Below are 15,675 nucleotides of genomic sequence, written 5' to 3'. Positions count from 1 at the left end.
CCCGACAGACCCTGGGCCGGGAGCCCAAGTCCTTCCTCTGCCGCCTCTGCTGCCAGGAAGACCCGGAGCTGGACTCGGACAAGGTGCGCCCCACCCTCGGGCGCGCCCCCGGCCTTCAGACCCCCGGTTCCTCCTAGGCTGGTCCCCAGATCCCTGTGACACGCTCCTCCAGGCGGGCTCCTCGGGCCTGGACCCCCGCCCGCCTCCTCCCCCTACAAGCTCTACCCCCGGCAGCTCCTCTCGCCCATCCTCCGGCGCACCCAGGGTTTCTCCCGGACCCCACCCTTCGTTTCGGTCTCAGCGACTCGTTCGCCGCACCGCCCACCCACCCGCACGCGCGAGACCCCCGGCTCCGTATTCCTCTCCACACCCCATCCCAGCCCCTCGGGTCCGCCTGAGCTTTCCCCTGGCTCCTCGTCAGCCCCTCACTGCCTGTGCCAGATCCGTCCAGAACTGGGTCAGGGCGAGCCAAGGCATCTTTGTAGCTTTCTCAGACTTCCTCTCGGACCCGCTGCCAAGTTGGGTGAAAGCCTGGGTTAGAGGGTGGCTTGACTGCTGCCATCACACTGCTTTCCCGGGGTCATGGTCCCTGAGCTGGGCGCTGGGAGCTGGGAGCAGCCACTGTGTCAGGTCCATCCTTGAGATCAGATCCATTCCTTGGGAGGAGGTTACCATTTCCGGTGCCAACCCAAGACCCCTGGTTAAGATCCAGGGGAAATGAAGACAGGAATGCTGTTGGGCAAGATGCATAGCTGCTAACCAGAGGCTTGAGACGACCCAAGAGACTTAACCCATTTCCAGTTTGAACTGTTGTTTGAATTTTTTTTTTTTAACTTTACACGTTCATCTTTCAGTTCCCAACGTAAAGGAATTGATCATTGCTTACATCACCTTGTAGCCCATTTAACATGCAGCCTGTTACCTTGAAACAGACTTGGGGTTGGGTAAACATGGGTCGGTTTCATTTATTTATCTCTGACCTCTCCTCTGATAAATCTGAGATTGATAGAAACCTGTCCTGCCCTAACTTGAGATTCCAAAACCCTGGCTTATAAAGGAATTGTTTTTATCTGCCCTAAGCCTCCCTTCTTGCAGTAGATCCCAGTTTATTCTTATTTCTTTCACTGTAAAGATGAGTAGGATTAAAACTGCTCAGAGCCAAGCCCTGGCAGCACCAAGCTTCCTCTGGGCACAGAGCTGGGGTGTGCAAGGTGCAGCTGGCACTGCAGACGGCCACTGACGTTGGCCTTGAGCGCGGGAGCATTGCCAACTAAACAGGTTTTCTTAGAATTAGGAATATGATTCAGGGACAGTAGGGAGTTCAGAATGTCCATCTCAAGCAGAGATTTAACCACAACTATGGCGTTTTCTTCCTCCCTTTCTTAAAAAAAAAAAAAAAGCCAGAAAAATTGGTCATTGTGTCCAAGTAAATATTTTAGAAGTTGAAGTAAACGCCTAGATGATATGACTGTACATCCGGAACGCCTCGCCTTAAATTATGTTAAAGGACCAGATACATAAAACTAGCCTTCCTGCCCGTAGTTTGTGATAAGCAAACGTCTAGCAAAACTTGCCCTCTCACTAATGGTTTGTGACCAGGTTTGACACCCTGTCCTGACTTGGTCTGAAAGCTGCACAGTGACACCCTTGTGTTTGGTCGGCAGGATGAGACGGGGGCCTACCTGATTGACAGGGACCCCACCTACTTTGGTCCTATCCTAAACTACCTCCGCCACGGGAAACTCATCATTACGAAGGAGTTGGCAGAAGAAGGTAAGAGCCGCGTTCGAACCAGGCATTTTCAGAATTCAGGTCGAGTCTGTTTCACAGCTTTGACTTTTGTTTGAGACTGTTGTCGTGCTCGTGTGCAGGTGTAGTAAAGGTTTATGAAAGTGAGCAGGGAGCCTCCGTTACTTAGTGACGTCTGAGGGAGTCTGGTTTAAGGGGGCCTCGTCGTGTTCTGTTCATCCACCTTCATGAGAAGGGAAAGAGGTAGCTTTGGGAGTTTTTTCCAAACCTGCAGAATTTTCAGGATCCCTTTTTACAGTTGCTTATATGCTAGCAGTGAATGTCCATAGCCTGAAGCAGCACATCGCTGATATTTAGTTATTTATATTTTTTGTTTTAGTTTGAACTTGCAGCTGTAAAGAAATAATAAAGGCTTGGCCTCATTCCTTTTAAGGCTGATCTCATGCCTCCCTGTCAATTTTTGCAGCTGACCTAATTCATTCTCCAATCCATTGTCAGGTACCTCATCAGTGGCCTCATCTTTTTGGTTTTTAGGGCATTTAGACTAAGTGGGCCTAGATGTCTTTCTAAAAGGCTTGGTTGGCTTGGTCTCATCGAAGGCCTTCGGTTGAAGATTGGGGCCTGTCCCTGAGTCCAGGGCACCCTGATCGGGAATGTTCGCTGAGTAAGGAAGCTGTAATGGCTGTGCTGGTTAATTAAGCAGCTGCAAAACACCTCTGTTTCTACCAGTGAAAAGAGAACTTGCTCTCTTTTTGTAAATGCCCTCTTTACAAAACATTTCAAATGCATATAGAAGTAACGGGCATGACACAGTAAATTCCATGCACCCACCATCCATCCATCCAGCTTCAACAATTGCCAACTCATGGGTAATCTTGCAGTTCTTTTCTAATGCCTTTTCAAAAACTTTTATTTTAAAATAATTTCAAACTAGGAGAAAAGGGCAAGAATAGTACAAAGAACTCCCTTTACCCAGACTCACCAATTTTTAACATTTTTTGGTCATATTTGCATTATCATTCATTCATTCCCTCTCCTCCTCCTGCCTCTCCATCCTCCACCCCTCCCACAGGGTTATTTCTGAACTATTTGAGAATTGATTCTAGACTTCTCCCCTTAATACTTCAATGGATATTTCCCAGGAACAAATCTATTCTCTTACATAACCACAGTATAGTGATCAAATTGAGGGAATTTAATATTGATGAACACTTTTATCTGTGGCTTATTTTCCAATTTTGTCTACTATTCCAATGATGGCCTTTATAGTAAATTTTTTTCCTGGTACAGGATCACATATCCCATGTAGTTGTCCTGTCTGAAGTCTTTGACTTTATGTAGCATGGGATTCTTCCCTTGATTGCCTTTTATATTGTTCAAATAATAAGCATTCTGTTAAATTGGGTCCACATATATTTACACACACAACCCACCTCCGGTCATTTTTAGGACAAACTGCAACTCAGGTAAAAATTGCAAGCTCAGGAGTTGTCTAACGTGACTAGTTCCGGGAACTAAGTGATATACGGTCAAGGTGTCCTGCAGCTAATGGCAGGCACAGGGACAGTCAGGGAAGGTGCCGGTAGGAAACTAAAGGTGAAAGGGGGTGGACAGGCCAGACCCTTCTGCTTGACTCCCTTCCGTTGGGCAAAGGTGATGGGTACACCCTAAACAGCAACGAAGCATTTCCAGGCTGAGGGAGAGAGGCTAGGCTTGCATTTGAAAAATGCAGCTTTTGGCAAACATGTGCACTCCAGACACAAAGGCCAGCCTTTCCTGCTCTTCTCGGGGGAGTTCGCACATCTCTAACTACAGTTTGGTCCTTGTTCTAGGTGTGCTGGAGGAGGCAGAGTTTTACAACATCGCTTCTCTTGTGCGGCTGGTTAAGGAAAGGATACGGGACAATGAGAACAGAACTTCCCAAGTAATGGATTTTGAATTTTTAAGGGGAAACTACCTCGAGTGGCTTTCTGTCCATGTGTCTGGGTGTAGTTAGGAAAGGCTGACTTGCCCTCGGAGCCTGAGGTCTGTGTGGAAAACTGTCCGTCTGCCAGGCCGGCAGCATGTACTCCACCAGACTTGTTCAGAACAAAAAAACAGAGAAGAAATAACAAAGAAAACAAAACAGCCTCATGTCCCTGTAGAAGAATGGGGAGGCTGCAGCTGCTCACCATATGGCAGTGGGAGGTCCCAAACCTGCTCTCGCGGATGGAGCATCTGTCTCCCTCCACGTGAAGACCAGGCCAGGTCCCGCTTGCACCTGGTGGCGGCTCTTTGTTAGGACCAGCCTTCAATGTGTGGCCACATCACAGCCGGCTCCTGCCAGCCACCTGAAACCAGTCTCATGGTATAGACTTTAGAACAGCGGTTCTCAACCTGTGGGTCGCGACCCCTTTGGGGTTCGAACGACCCTTTCACAGGAGTCGCCTAAGACCATCGGAAAACACCTATATAATTACATATTGTTTTTGTGATTAATCACTATGCTTTCATTATGTTCAATTTGTAACAATGAAAATACATCCTGCATATCAGATATTTACATTATGATTCATAACAGTAGCAAAATTACAGTTATGAAGTAGCAACGAAAATGATTTTATGGTTGGGGGTCACCACAACATGAGGAACTGTATTAAAGGGTCGCGGCATTAGGAAGGTTGAGAACCACTGCTTTAGAAGCTGCTTGTCTACTGTGCTCCTGAGGAGATAATACCAAGCCTCCCATTTTATTATGAAGTCTAGATTTTGGTATTAACTCAGTAGATAATAGTAACAAAAGTGAAACACGATTTCCCACCCGGTTTGGGAAGGGAAGACATAGAGCATACTCGGCTTATTTTATGTCACGTCACCCATCCACCATGTGTCTTAAGAGGCCACAGTAGCTTCAATTAGGCCGTTGGGACTCTAGGACCACTAGAAGTTCCATGCCCTCAAGAAGCTGGAAGTCTAGCAGGAAACACAGACACCCCCTTTCATGTATGAGGCTGTACTTTAAGTACAACTGCAGTAACAGGCAGGGTCAGACCTCACTGACCGTCTGGCCGGCAGCATGACGTGCCTCCTACCCCAGCAGATTCCGGTGGTGGAGGCTTTCCTGAGAGCTGATCTGCTGCAACGTAGAATTTTCCTGTGATTAAGGAGGCAGTACATTTCTTTCCACAGTAAAAATTAGTTCCTTGCTCCTTGTGTGTTTGACTTGATAGATCCATTTTCTGGCTCTGAATGGAATAACTGACACCTGTGATAAAAAATGAACTCTCATCACGCTGTCTCCAGCCGTTTGCAGAGGTGGAAAGGAGGGCTTGTTCATTTGGTTTCCATCCAGCTGCGGGCTGAAAGGCTGCTTTAATATCAAAGATGAATTTCCAGTTGGTTAGCGGATTACCAGTGAAATAGGATCTAGTGTCACCAAGCTTTTTGCCACCTCATATTATATTTACAGGGCACCTTTCCATATTGTAGAGCTTACATAAAGAGCTTAGATATTCTGAAAGTTCTAACCCTCTCATCATGCTTGGTGTCTCTGGTGACCGGCCATTGGCCTATGAAAGACACTTATCACTCAGGAGATTCCAAGGGTTTATTTATTATTCCTCGGTCTGTAGCAGAATGTCACATCTTCCACTGCGACACTTTCACTGTCCGGTAGCATGGCAGAGGGTAAAGGTTGCTGGAACATGTATGTGTATGTGATGGGTTCCTATTTCATATGTTATTCCCATAATAAGGTGTCACTGCCAATAAACCAAAATATAATCTACATTTTCCGCATGGATGTTAGACACGAGCAGCTTAGAAGAACATGTGGCTTTCTTGTCCAGAGTAAGTTTACTCTATTTTCTGTTTAGGAAAATAGAGGAAATCTAGGAATATAACTCATCCCTCTCCACTTGAGAATGATTTTCCCCACTGATTCATATCCCTGGACCCTTTGGTTTTTTGGATAAGTTGTTATTGAAAAGCTACAGTGCTGCTTGTAAAAGGGGTTAGAGGTTGGCTGCCAAGAAAATATTCCAAGCAAACTCCTTTTCAGTGTTTGTTCTTTTAGCCTCACTGTCCGTGGTTGTCGCAGGGCCCAGTGAAGCACGTGTACCGAGTCCTGCAGTGCCAAGAAGAGGAGCTGACACAGATGGTCTCCACTATGTCTGATGGCTGGAAATTCGAACAGGTATGTTTCTTAAGTAATACAACCCCAGTGTCTCCCTGGGAGTCCACACTCCAAACATTGTCCTCCGTAGCCAGTTAACAACCTGGGAGTTCGGTGGGGCCCCATGTGATCCTGCTCAAAAGCATGAGAAAAGAGAGCTACTCAGTGTGGATTATTCATAACCAAGGTTTCAACTTGATTGTGCTAGAGGGAGTCAGCCAGCTTGTTTGGGCTTGAAATGCCTCTCTCTCTCCTTTTTTTTTGTTATAGTTCATTGCATTTTAGAGAGAGTGGAAGGCAGAAGACAGAAACATCAGTGTGAGAGTGCAACATCGATGGCTGCCTCACGCCTGCCCCCACTGGGCATGTGCCCCAACTGGGAATCGCACCAGCAACCCTTTGGTGCACAAGACAGTGTCCAACCAACTGAGCCACACTGGCCAGGACTCTCTTTTTTTTCTCCCCCAGAGGGATTTTTTTCAGAAATGCGTGTGGATGCATTCTAGAATAATTACCTAAAGAAGACTAGGATTCACCGATAGCCCTTCCTTTGCTTGCCCCAGGGTCAGACTTTATCATCCTGGGTATATGTGTAATCGGCAGAGAAAGCATGGTGAGCTGCAGTGATAGGAGAGGAATCAAACGCACGGTTACCATCCCTGGGCTGTGGCTTCCGTCCTTGTAGCTTTGTGCCATTAGATGGCAGAATTGTTCTGTTCATCTACTTTCTTCGAAACACGGGTGCTGAGCATGAACAGAATGAATATATTGTAATTTTATTTGGATCGTGCCAATTTTCATGCAGAGTTTAAGAGGCCAGTTGAACTGTCACCATAACTTACCTTCTCAGAAGTTCCTGTTTGTGTCTCTGTCTTCAGAACCGATACTGGGTTTTTCCTCCCACAGACCTCCCACTGCAGAATCAGTTCTGCCTGTGTGTCCTCCTAGTCCTTGTCAGGTGTGGGTTGCAAAATAGTGCCATACTTCCACTCCAGACGTGTTTCCCTGATTAAAGTCTTAAGCAGAGGATGTTATAATTACGTTTTTAAAGTATTCTTTTTTTTAAAAATATTTTTGTTGATTTCAGAGCAGGAGGGAAGGGAAGAGAGAGATAGAAGCATCAATGATGAGAGAGAATCATTGATTGGCTGCATCCTGCACACCCCCTACTGGGGATTCAGCCCGAAACCTGGGCATGTGCCCTTGACTGAAATCAAACCTGGGACCCTTCAGTCCATAGGCCGATGCTCTATCCACTGAGCCAAAGCAGCCAGGGCTAAAGTATTCATGTCCTGTAGGAAGACCAAGTGTGCTCCCAGTGACTCCATTATATGGGTAAGGAAGTTAAGGCACAAAGGGGCTGAGGCGTCTGCCACCCAGCCATACAGCATGTCAGTCATGGTCCCCTGACTTTCGGCCCTAGGGGCTCGCCAAGAAGACCTCACCCTTGGGCTCAGCTTCTGGTGCTCCTCTGTCCAGATGAGCCATGTGTGTAGGTGTTCTGGCTGAAGCAGTGTCCATTTTTATTCACAGAAACATTCTGTTTCCCTTTGTGTTTGCTGGAAGGAATGTGGTCATGTGAATCCAGCTGCTGCCTTTGGGTGTCAGCTGCTCGGGCGAGGGAGATGGTGGCAGAACTCAGACTTTTTTCCTCTGGGGCAGCCTCGCTGACGACACCCTGATGAGTGACCGAGATCCGGTGACTGGGGCTTGACGACCCCAGAGAGCCCTTCATCCGCTGAGGAGGCAGCCGCAGCGGTCACTCGGCAGGTGTGGGTTCTGTGGCAGAGCGGTGTCAGGTCCCTCCTGATGAGTGACCGAGATCCGGTGACTGGGGCTTGACAACCCCAGAGAGCCCTTCATCCGCTGAGGGGGGAGCCGCGCGGTCACTCGGCAGGCGTGGGTTCTGTGGCAGAGCGGTGTCAGGTCCCGTGTGTTCACCAGGTCCTTGTTTTATCAGCTCATCAACATCGGGTCTTCCTATAACTACGGGAACGAGGACCAGGCAGAATTCCTCTGTGTCGTGTCCAGAGAACTAAACAATTCCACCAACGGCATCGTCATAGAGCCCAGTGAAAAGGCAAAGGTAAGAGGCCGCTTCACCAGAATCTGCGTGGAACTCGTTCGCCCCCCGGGGGCCCTGTCTCATTTCCTCCCGGCCCTTCTCAAGGCAGCTTTGCGGTTCCCCTTCATTTGGGTCTTCTGATTGTTGTAATTTAAATCAAGATTTATGAGCAGTGAGAGGGGTTTTCGTTAGAAAACAGGACGGAGAAGGGCAGGCTGTTCCCAGGCTCTGTCGAATCAGTGAAAAAGAAAGGCTTACCCCCTAATACCTCCAAGGTCGGCATTCTGAACCTCCGCGTTGGGAAGTACCGGCTGTTGCTTTTATTATTTGAAACTGTTCTTTTTCCTGCCTCAAGAAAAAAGGTATTAGGTTACCTTGGTGGCTTCTTAAGTTACTGGAAAAGTGTTGTACACAGTTACCTTTTCCCCCCAGTGGGGCCCCCTGAAACACAGACACACGCTTGTATGTCGCCCACATATGCCTGACCCGTTCCCTGGAGCAGGGAGAAGTGGTCCCACAGCACCGCTGGCCCCGCCGCCGTCACCAACCGGAGTGCGGGGTGGGCTCCAGTCCTGCTCGCTTCCTGGGTAACAGATTGTGGTGCTGCTCGCCGGGGCCAGTGGGAAGCGGTGGGGCTCCTTGCTTTCTTCAGCCGTCTGCTTAGCAGCTGAGCCTAAAAGCAGTCTGCATCCAGAGTCCAAGCCTCAGCCCTCTCCCCACCTTCCCCTTCCAGATTCTTCAGGAGAGAGGATCTCGGATGTAAACGCCAGAATCCTAGACATGCAGAGAGCGCCCCGGCAGGGCACCTCTTGAAGTTCAGTCTCGCTCCTGTACAGTAACTGAGCTCCTGCAAAGCAAAGCTGAGCCTGGCCCCCCGTGGAGTGTGTTCTGGCCAAACCAAAGGAACCCCCACCCCAGCCACAGGAACCTGAAGACAGATGGAACTTCCGGCTGCAGAAAACCTTCTCAGAAACCTGCTCTGTGTTCCTCGCCAGTGTTATAACAAAGCTTTACAACCGCATCTGGGCTGGGTTTCCAGTTGGAACCCGGGGCCGGGGAGGGGAGAGGAAGGCCTGCTCTTGGTCGTGCCTGTGCTTCAGGGAAGCCAGAGCAGTGAGCGGACTGTCCCTGAGCTGTGCCCGGTTTTCACCTGCGTGTGCCGAGGTGGGCGCTGGCACCAGCCGCTCTGTAACACTATGCTCCCTTCCTTCCATGCACCGCATACTAATGTAGCAGACGCAAAGGAGTCTAGCTCCCACTTGTCGAACTGAATTGAGGGTTTTGATAAAGGAGAGAGTACCCCACATTCCTATGAACTAAGCCTCTTTGAGGAAAGGGAGGATGGGGCGTCCTTGCTTGTGGTTGGAGGCTGGGGAGTGCTGCTCGGGGTTTGGGCCGTTCAGCTGCTGCCACAGTCAGCTTTGCCCCATTTGTCTCCAGCAGCCTGGGCCGTCCAGGTGGCTTGCTTTCTTGCCAGGAAGAGGGTGGAGGCAGGCGGCATTCTGCACTGAATGGGACAGGCAGATGGGAGCTGGAGGTAGTTGGTGTAACCGCTTCTGCAGCCTTCTCTTACCCTCCCTTGGTCCCTCTTCCTTCCTGGACTTTTTAAACTGGGCTAAAGGGACTTTGGACCCCCCTGGTGGCTTGGGTGGGGATGCTGTTTCTTTAAGAGTTGCCAAATGTGTCCTGTTACGGTGTCCAAAGTGTTATTTCTGTGATTGTCTCCTGGAAATGCCTTGACTGAACATGTAATATTTGTTTGTGTCTCTCTTGGTCTCTCACTTTGGCAGCCCTGCCCCGCAGCCCTGTCCGTGACCCCACACCTTCCCGCTAGTGCGTATGCGTTTGCTGGGCCGTCTGAGGACTCGCCCTGTCCCTGACCCGCCCACACCGTCACTTCTTTCTATGGAGGGCCATGCCTTTGACCAAACGCTGGTTTGCCCTGGGGGAGCAGAGCTGTGGCCACAGAGCTTGTACCGGACCTTCTCTCAGCTTTGAGTCTGAGAGCAGCTGTGAATGCATGGGGGTCGGGAAGCCTTGTCTTTCCCGCGATGGCTCCCAGAGTGTGGCAGGTGGGCCAGAGAAGGGGAAGGCGCCTCGCGAACACGCCATCTGTACGCCACCTCCAGCCAGTCGCTTCCGGTTCTTCAGAGCTGAGGTTCCCTCCGCTCCGCAGCTCACCTGCTTGCTAGGGGGCCTGGGGTCGTCATTTTTGGATGTGAGTGTAGACTGTGCCAAGTGTCTTTTGAGCTTGTGACCTGCGCATGCCCAGAATTCTCACTTTGACCTTATTTCTCTGTGTAAAGTAGGACAGACATGTGTCTGCTGACAGACGAGGCTGCACGCCAGCCTGAGGTGCACACTGGCACCTCAGAAGCCTGGCAGGTGCCCAGGATTTTTGCAGCTGTGACATGTCGAGGAACTTCCGCCTACAGTAAAAGCCGTCACCTTTCAGAAAGGTTGTAGGCATCCATCCTGTCATCTGTCGGGAGGAAAAATAAAGGTTTAAATGTGTCAGGGAAAAGCGGCTCTGACAGGACAGAGGACTGGAGGAGGTGCTGTTTGGACAACTGGAATAAGGAACCTCAAATGGACGTGCCCAATGAGACGTGCTTTCCTGGGCACTGGGCATGCTAATAACCAGCCTGGTCCCAAGCCAGGAGGATAAGGAGGCGGGAGGCAGGCACTGCGAGCCCTCGGGAATGCATTTCTCGCAGAAACCCACAGCGGGGCTGTGAGAGGACTGCCGAGCCCTGCTCTGCTCCGAGACGCAGGCCTAAGTGGTATCTCTTACCTCCTGGAGGGCTGGCTTTCACCCAGCTTCCCTCCTGGCAGCCCAGGGACCCTTTAATGGTTCCAGTGCTCCAGAATCTCAGATGATTTGTTTCGTAAGGTTTCTGGAAAAGTATTTTACCCAAATCCTTTATGAGCCAAGGAGTATTTTTCTTAAAAGCCTCTCCCCCTGGTAGAGTCTGGCTAATTCAGAGAGAGGTCTGGCCTTTGGCTTGGGGGTGTCACATGACCAGTGACCCATCCTCTCCAGCTTCCCAGTGCTGCCAAGTGGGGAGTGTCTTCCTGCTTCATTCTCTGCCCAGGTCTGTGGCCACAGGCCATGCAGGCCAGGCCCGGGGAGCAGCCGGCATCCGAATGACAGTAGTGGGCTTGTCGTGTCCTCAGAACCTGCTCTGTACCTTGGCAGTGAGGTGGGCCCAGTCCCTCTACAATGACTTCGTTCCTGCACTTGTAGCTGATCTCAGGGGTGTCGGGAGGAAGGGACAGCTGCTGAGGGGGTAGGGCCGAGAGGACACCCACACCCTGCAGTGTGGCCTTCGATCCAGACATAGGGACCATGCCCGTCACCTGTGGGTGCCCTTTATGACTGAGTGTTTGAAGAGTCTGGAATGGTGTGACCTCCTTTTTTCTTTTGGTCAATAAACACATGAAACGAACTGCTGAATCTTGAGACCTTTGGTGTGTTTTCCGGTATCGCCAGCTCCTGTGTCCACTCACCATTCTTCTCCAAGGCCTCCCTGGAGGTGAACTGCACCTTTCCCAGCAGGGCCTCCCGCAAAGGCCTGGTTTCTCCTGCTGCCAAACTGCCCGAGGGGGTGTTGGGCCTCCTTCCTCCCACTTTCATTTTCCTGAATCTGAAAGGACTCAGTGCTGAGAACCAGAAGGTGGGACAGATGGGCTACCCACAGGGCTGGAAAGAGATGGGGGGAGGGGTATGAGGTGTTTTTGTGGTTTTTCTTTTCATTTGTTTTTTTTTATTTCAGAGAGAAGAAGGGAGAGGGAGAGATAGAAACATCAATGAGAGGGAAACATTGACCAGCTGCCTCCTGCACGCCCCCTACTGGGGATGGAGCCCGCAACCCAGGCATGTGCCCTGACTGAGATGGAACTGTGACCTCTTGGTTCATGGGGATGACGCTCAACCAAATGACCACACCAGCCGGGTGAGATGCTTATTAAGGGAAAAACAGTCCTCCTGGAAGAGAATAAGTGACTAGGTTGCCCATTTTCTCTGCAAGGTAGAGGGTGAGAAATGTGAGGTGACCCCCAGTAACCAAGTGAAGGACCCATCACTTTAGGCATCAGGCAGGGTGTGTGATCCTCAAAAGGCCTTCGTCTTCCCCGCCTCCCCCCGCGCCCAATAGAGAGACAACTGTACACAAAGGTCAAGAACAAGGCACAAGGTTGTATCAGCCAGGGTCCAATGAGATGGAGACCCCAGTGGTTAACAGGTTGTGGGGAAAGGTTGTAGGGACACACTGAGATGTCGCAGGTAGAGGGTGAGAAATGTGAGGTGACCCCCAGTAACTAAGTGAAGGACCCTTCACTTCAGGCACCAGGCAGGGTGTCGGATCCTCAAAAGGCCTTCGTCTCCCCCCCGCCCTCCGCACCCAATAGAGAGACAACTGTACACAAAGATCAAGAACAAGGCACAAGGTTGTATCAGCCAGGGTCCAATGAGATGGAGACCCCAGTGGTTAACAGGTTGTTGGGAAAGGTTGTAGGGATTACAAGACGCTCCCAGGGCCCAGGAGCAAAGGGGAGAAGTTAGGATTATGAAGAGGAGGCTCAGCGGAGGAGCCCTGTGCGGGAGATGCCGCCATCTCGGGGCTCAGGAAAGCTGGGTCTAACTAGAAAAACAGCACACTGCTGGGAGCAGCTACGCCTGGCCTGCCCGAGAAGCTGCAGTGCTGCGGTTGCTCAGCTGGTTGGAGCATCATCCCAGGCACCAAAAGGTTGAGGGTTAGGCACATACCTAGGTTGTGGGTTCGATCCCTGGTTGGGGCAAGTATGGGAGGCAAACCGATCGATGTTTCTCACACCCATGGTTCTGTCTCCCTTCCTCTCTCTAAAATCAATAAACATATCCTCCGGTGAGGATAAAAAATACATAAATAATAAAGATCCTTTCCTCTCCCTGGCAGGAGGCAGCACAATGCCAACAGTCATTGTTCCGGGGCCTGAAAGTCACACCTATTCCTGAGCAATGTTAATTACTCCTCAAATGGCTGAGGGGGTGAGAGGACACCCTGTTTGTGATGGGCAGTTCAGGCCCTGTGGTCACTTGATGTCCATGGTTAGGTTGCAGGAGCTGCATCTCAAAAGGAGAAGAGTTCATCTGCAAGAGAAGGCGAGGATCTACTCCAAAACCCTGGCATTCTGCCTGCTGATGCTCCAGGGAGGGCTTGCTGGCGGCTGCAGGCAGCACTAGCGCCTGGAACAGTGTGGCCGGACCTGCTCAGTCACAAAGCCCAGGTGGCAGCCTCCAGCTAAACTTTCAGTAAGAATCACACCACAAATTTTCATCAGGAAAGCTTTCCACTGGAGGGAACTGTTACTCCATTAAGCCAGTTTAATTCCTTGATCGGTTTTCTATGCAGTGCAATTAAGTTGTTTCCAAGTTTCTATTTTCTTTTATTTTTATTTTTATTGATTTCAGAGAGGAAGGGAGAGGGAGAGAGAGATAGAAACATCAGTGATGAGCCCCTCGCTGCGTGGCTCGGTTAGAGCATCATCTTGATATGCCAAGGTTGTGGGTTTGATGCCCAGTCAAGGCACAAACAAGAACCTACTAAGGAATAAGTGGAACAACAAAAATCGATGTTTCTCTCTCTGTCTCTGTCTCTCAAATTGATAAAATTACAAAAATTAAAAAAGAAAAAGAAAAAAAAGAAAGAAACATCCATGATGAGAGGGAATCATTGATAGGCTGCCTCCTGCAGGTTGGACCAAGCCCACAACCCAGGCATGCGCCCCCGACCGGAATCGAACTCGGGACCCTTTGGTCCGCAGGCTGACACTCTATCCACTGAGCCAAACCAGCTAGGGCCCAAGTTTTCTATTTTCATTTTACTTAAAAATATTTTAATTAAGGCCCAGCCAGTTTGGCTCAGTTATTGAGCATCAACCTATGAAACAGAAGGTCACAGTTCGATTCCTGGTCAGGGCACATGCCCAGGTAGCCAGCTCTATCTCCAGTGTGGGGTGTGCAGGAGGCAATCAGATTCTCATCACTGATGTTTCTATCTCTCTCCCTTCCTCTCTGAAATCAATAAAAATACATTTAAAAAATGAAAGCAGTAAAACATTTTTAAAAATTCAAATGACAATTTAAAAAAAATATTTTCATTAAGATTGTTTCCCATGTTGATTTTATGGTGGAAATTTAATGATAGCTTTTGCCCTTGTGAGCTTTCTTTTGAGGCCATTATTTCCTCCAAGTCAAATTTGGCAGCTCAAAATCTAAGTTTCATAGCTTTTTGAAGCAAGAAAGTGATATATTGCAAACGTCTCAGGACATTTGTCCTGTTGGATAGGGAAGAATAAGAAACAGAAAGACTAACAAGAAGCCCTTAGAGCAGTGATGGCGAACCTATGACACGCGTGTCAGAGGTGACATGCGAACTCATTTTTTTGGTTGATTTTTCTTTGTTAAATGGCATTTAAATATATAAAATAAATATCAAAAATATAAGTCTTTGTTTTACTATGGTTGCAAATATCAAAAAATTTCTGACATGCGAACTCATTTTTTTGGTTGATTTTTCTTTGTTAAATGGCATTTAAATATATAAAATAAATATCAAAAATATAAGTCTTTAAAAAAAATAAGTCTTTGTTTTACTATGGTTGCAAAGATCAAAAAATTTCTATATGTGACACGACACCAGAGTTAAGTTAGGGTTTATTCAAAATGCTGACACGCTGAGCTCAAAAGGTTCGCCATCACTGCCTTAGAGTAATGAGGGTCTCTTCAGTTTTGTTCGTCCCCTTTTTCCTCCTGAGGGTCAGGACCAGAGTGGGAAGCAACAATCTTTAGGATCACCCATCAGATAATGTTCGGATCAATCCACTTTAGATCAAGAGGGCCTTGAAATACCATCTCCTACCACCACCCTGTTGATTCATAAGAGAAGAACCATGGTCCAGAGAGATTTAACGAACTGCCCAAGATCCTTCTGCCACTGAGTTGCTGTTTTCCCTCTCGGGTTCGTAAGGAGTCCCTTAAGTCCACTGCAAGTGGCCCCAGGTGCATAGCGGCTCTGCCTCCTGGGACGCAGGCTCCGGAAGGAGGAATGGCCTGTCACAGGCGGCGTGCATCCTCGACGCAGCAGGCCCAGCGGTACACCTTTCCCTGCTGACGTCACAAGCAGGATGCTGGGGCTGGTCCCACTTGAATTGTGACGTCAGGAAGCAAAACTGCAGGCAGTCTTTCAGGGGGCAGGGCGGGGGGGCAACTTGATAGGGAGACTGCAAAACACAGCCGAAGGGAAAGGTGAGATGGTGGTCATCAAACCCAGAGAGCTTAAAGCGTGGAGTGGGAACCCACTAGACCAGCGGTTCTCAACCTATGGGTCGCGACCCCTTTGGCGGTCCAACGACCCTTTCACAGGGGTCGCCTAAGACCATCCTGCATATCAGATATTTACATGACGATTCATAACAGTAGCAACATGACAGTTATGAAGTAGCAACGAAAATAATTTTATGGTTGGGCCACAACATGAGGAACTGTATTTAAAGGGCCAGAAGGTTGAGAACCACTGCCCTAGACTGATGGGGACCCTCCCAGCAGCTGGTAAAATGGGACCAGGGCAAGGGCCCTGCACCTGAGTGCCCACGGGTTCTCTTCCCTCCCGACAGGGCCCCCACGCCTCTGGCCTTCCCTGACATGCAGAGAGTTTCACGTAAGTAC

At 49.4% G+C, this 15,675-nt stretch overlaps 1 protein-coding gene across 1 annotated transcript; it reads left to right on the top strand.

Moving 5' to 3' along the window:
* Nucleotides 1-2: 2 nt before the first annotated feature.
* On the top strand, nucleotides 3-11,424 carry KCTD2 (potassium channel tetramerization domain containing 2; the record flags this gene model as incomplete). Its single annotated transcript, XM_005884350.2, has 6 exons — nucleotides 3-83; nucleotides 1,665-1,773; nucleotides 3,582-3,673; nucleotides 5,828-5,923; nucleotides 7,863-7,988; nucleotides 8,701-11,424. Coding segments are annotated over 6 exons (534 nt in total), but the record flags the coding sequence as incomplete, so codon positions are not given.
* Between the last annotated feature and the right edge of the window lie 4,251 nt (nucleotides 11,425-15,675).

This window comes from Myotis brandtii, unplaced genomic scaffold (assembly GCF_000412655.1).
Source record: "Myotis brandtii unplaced genomic scaffold, ASM41265v1 scaffold825, whole genome shotgun sequence".
Lineage (NCBI taxonomy): Eukaryota > Metazoa > Chordata > Mammalia > Chiroptera > Vespertilionidae > Myotis > Myotis brandtii.
This window is presented reverse-complemented; position numbering and strand designations above follow the sequence as displayed.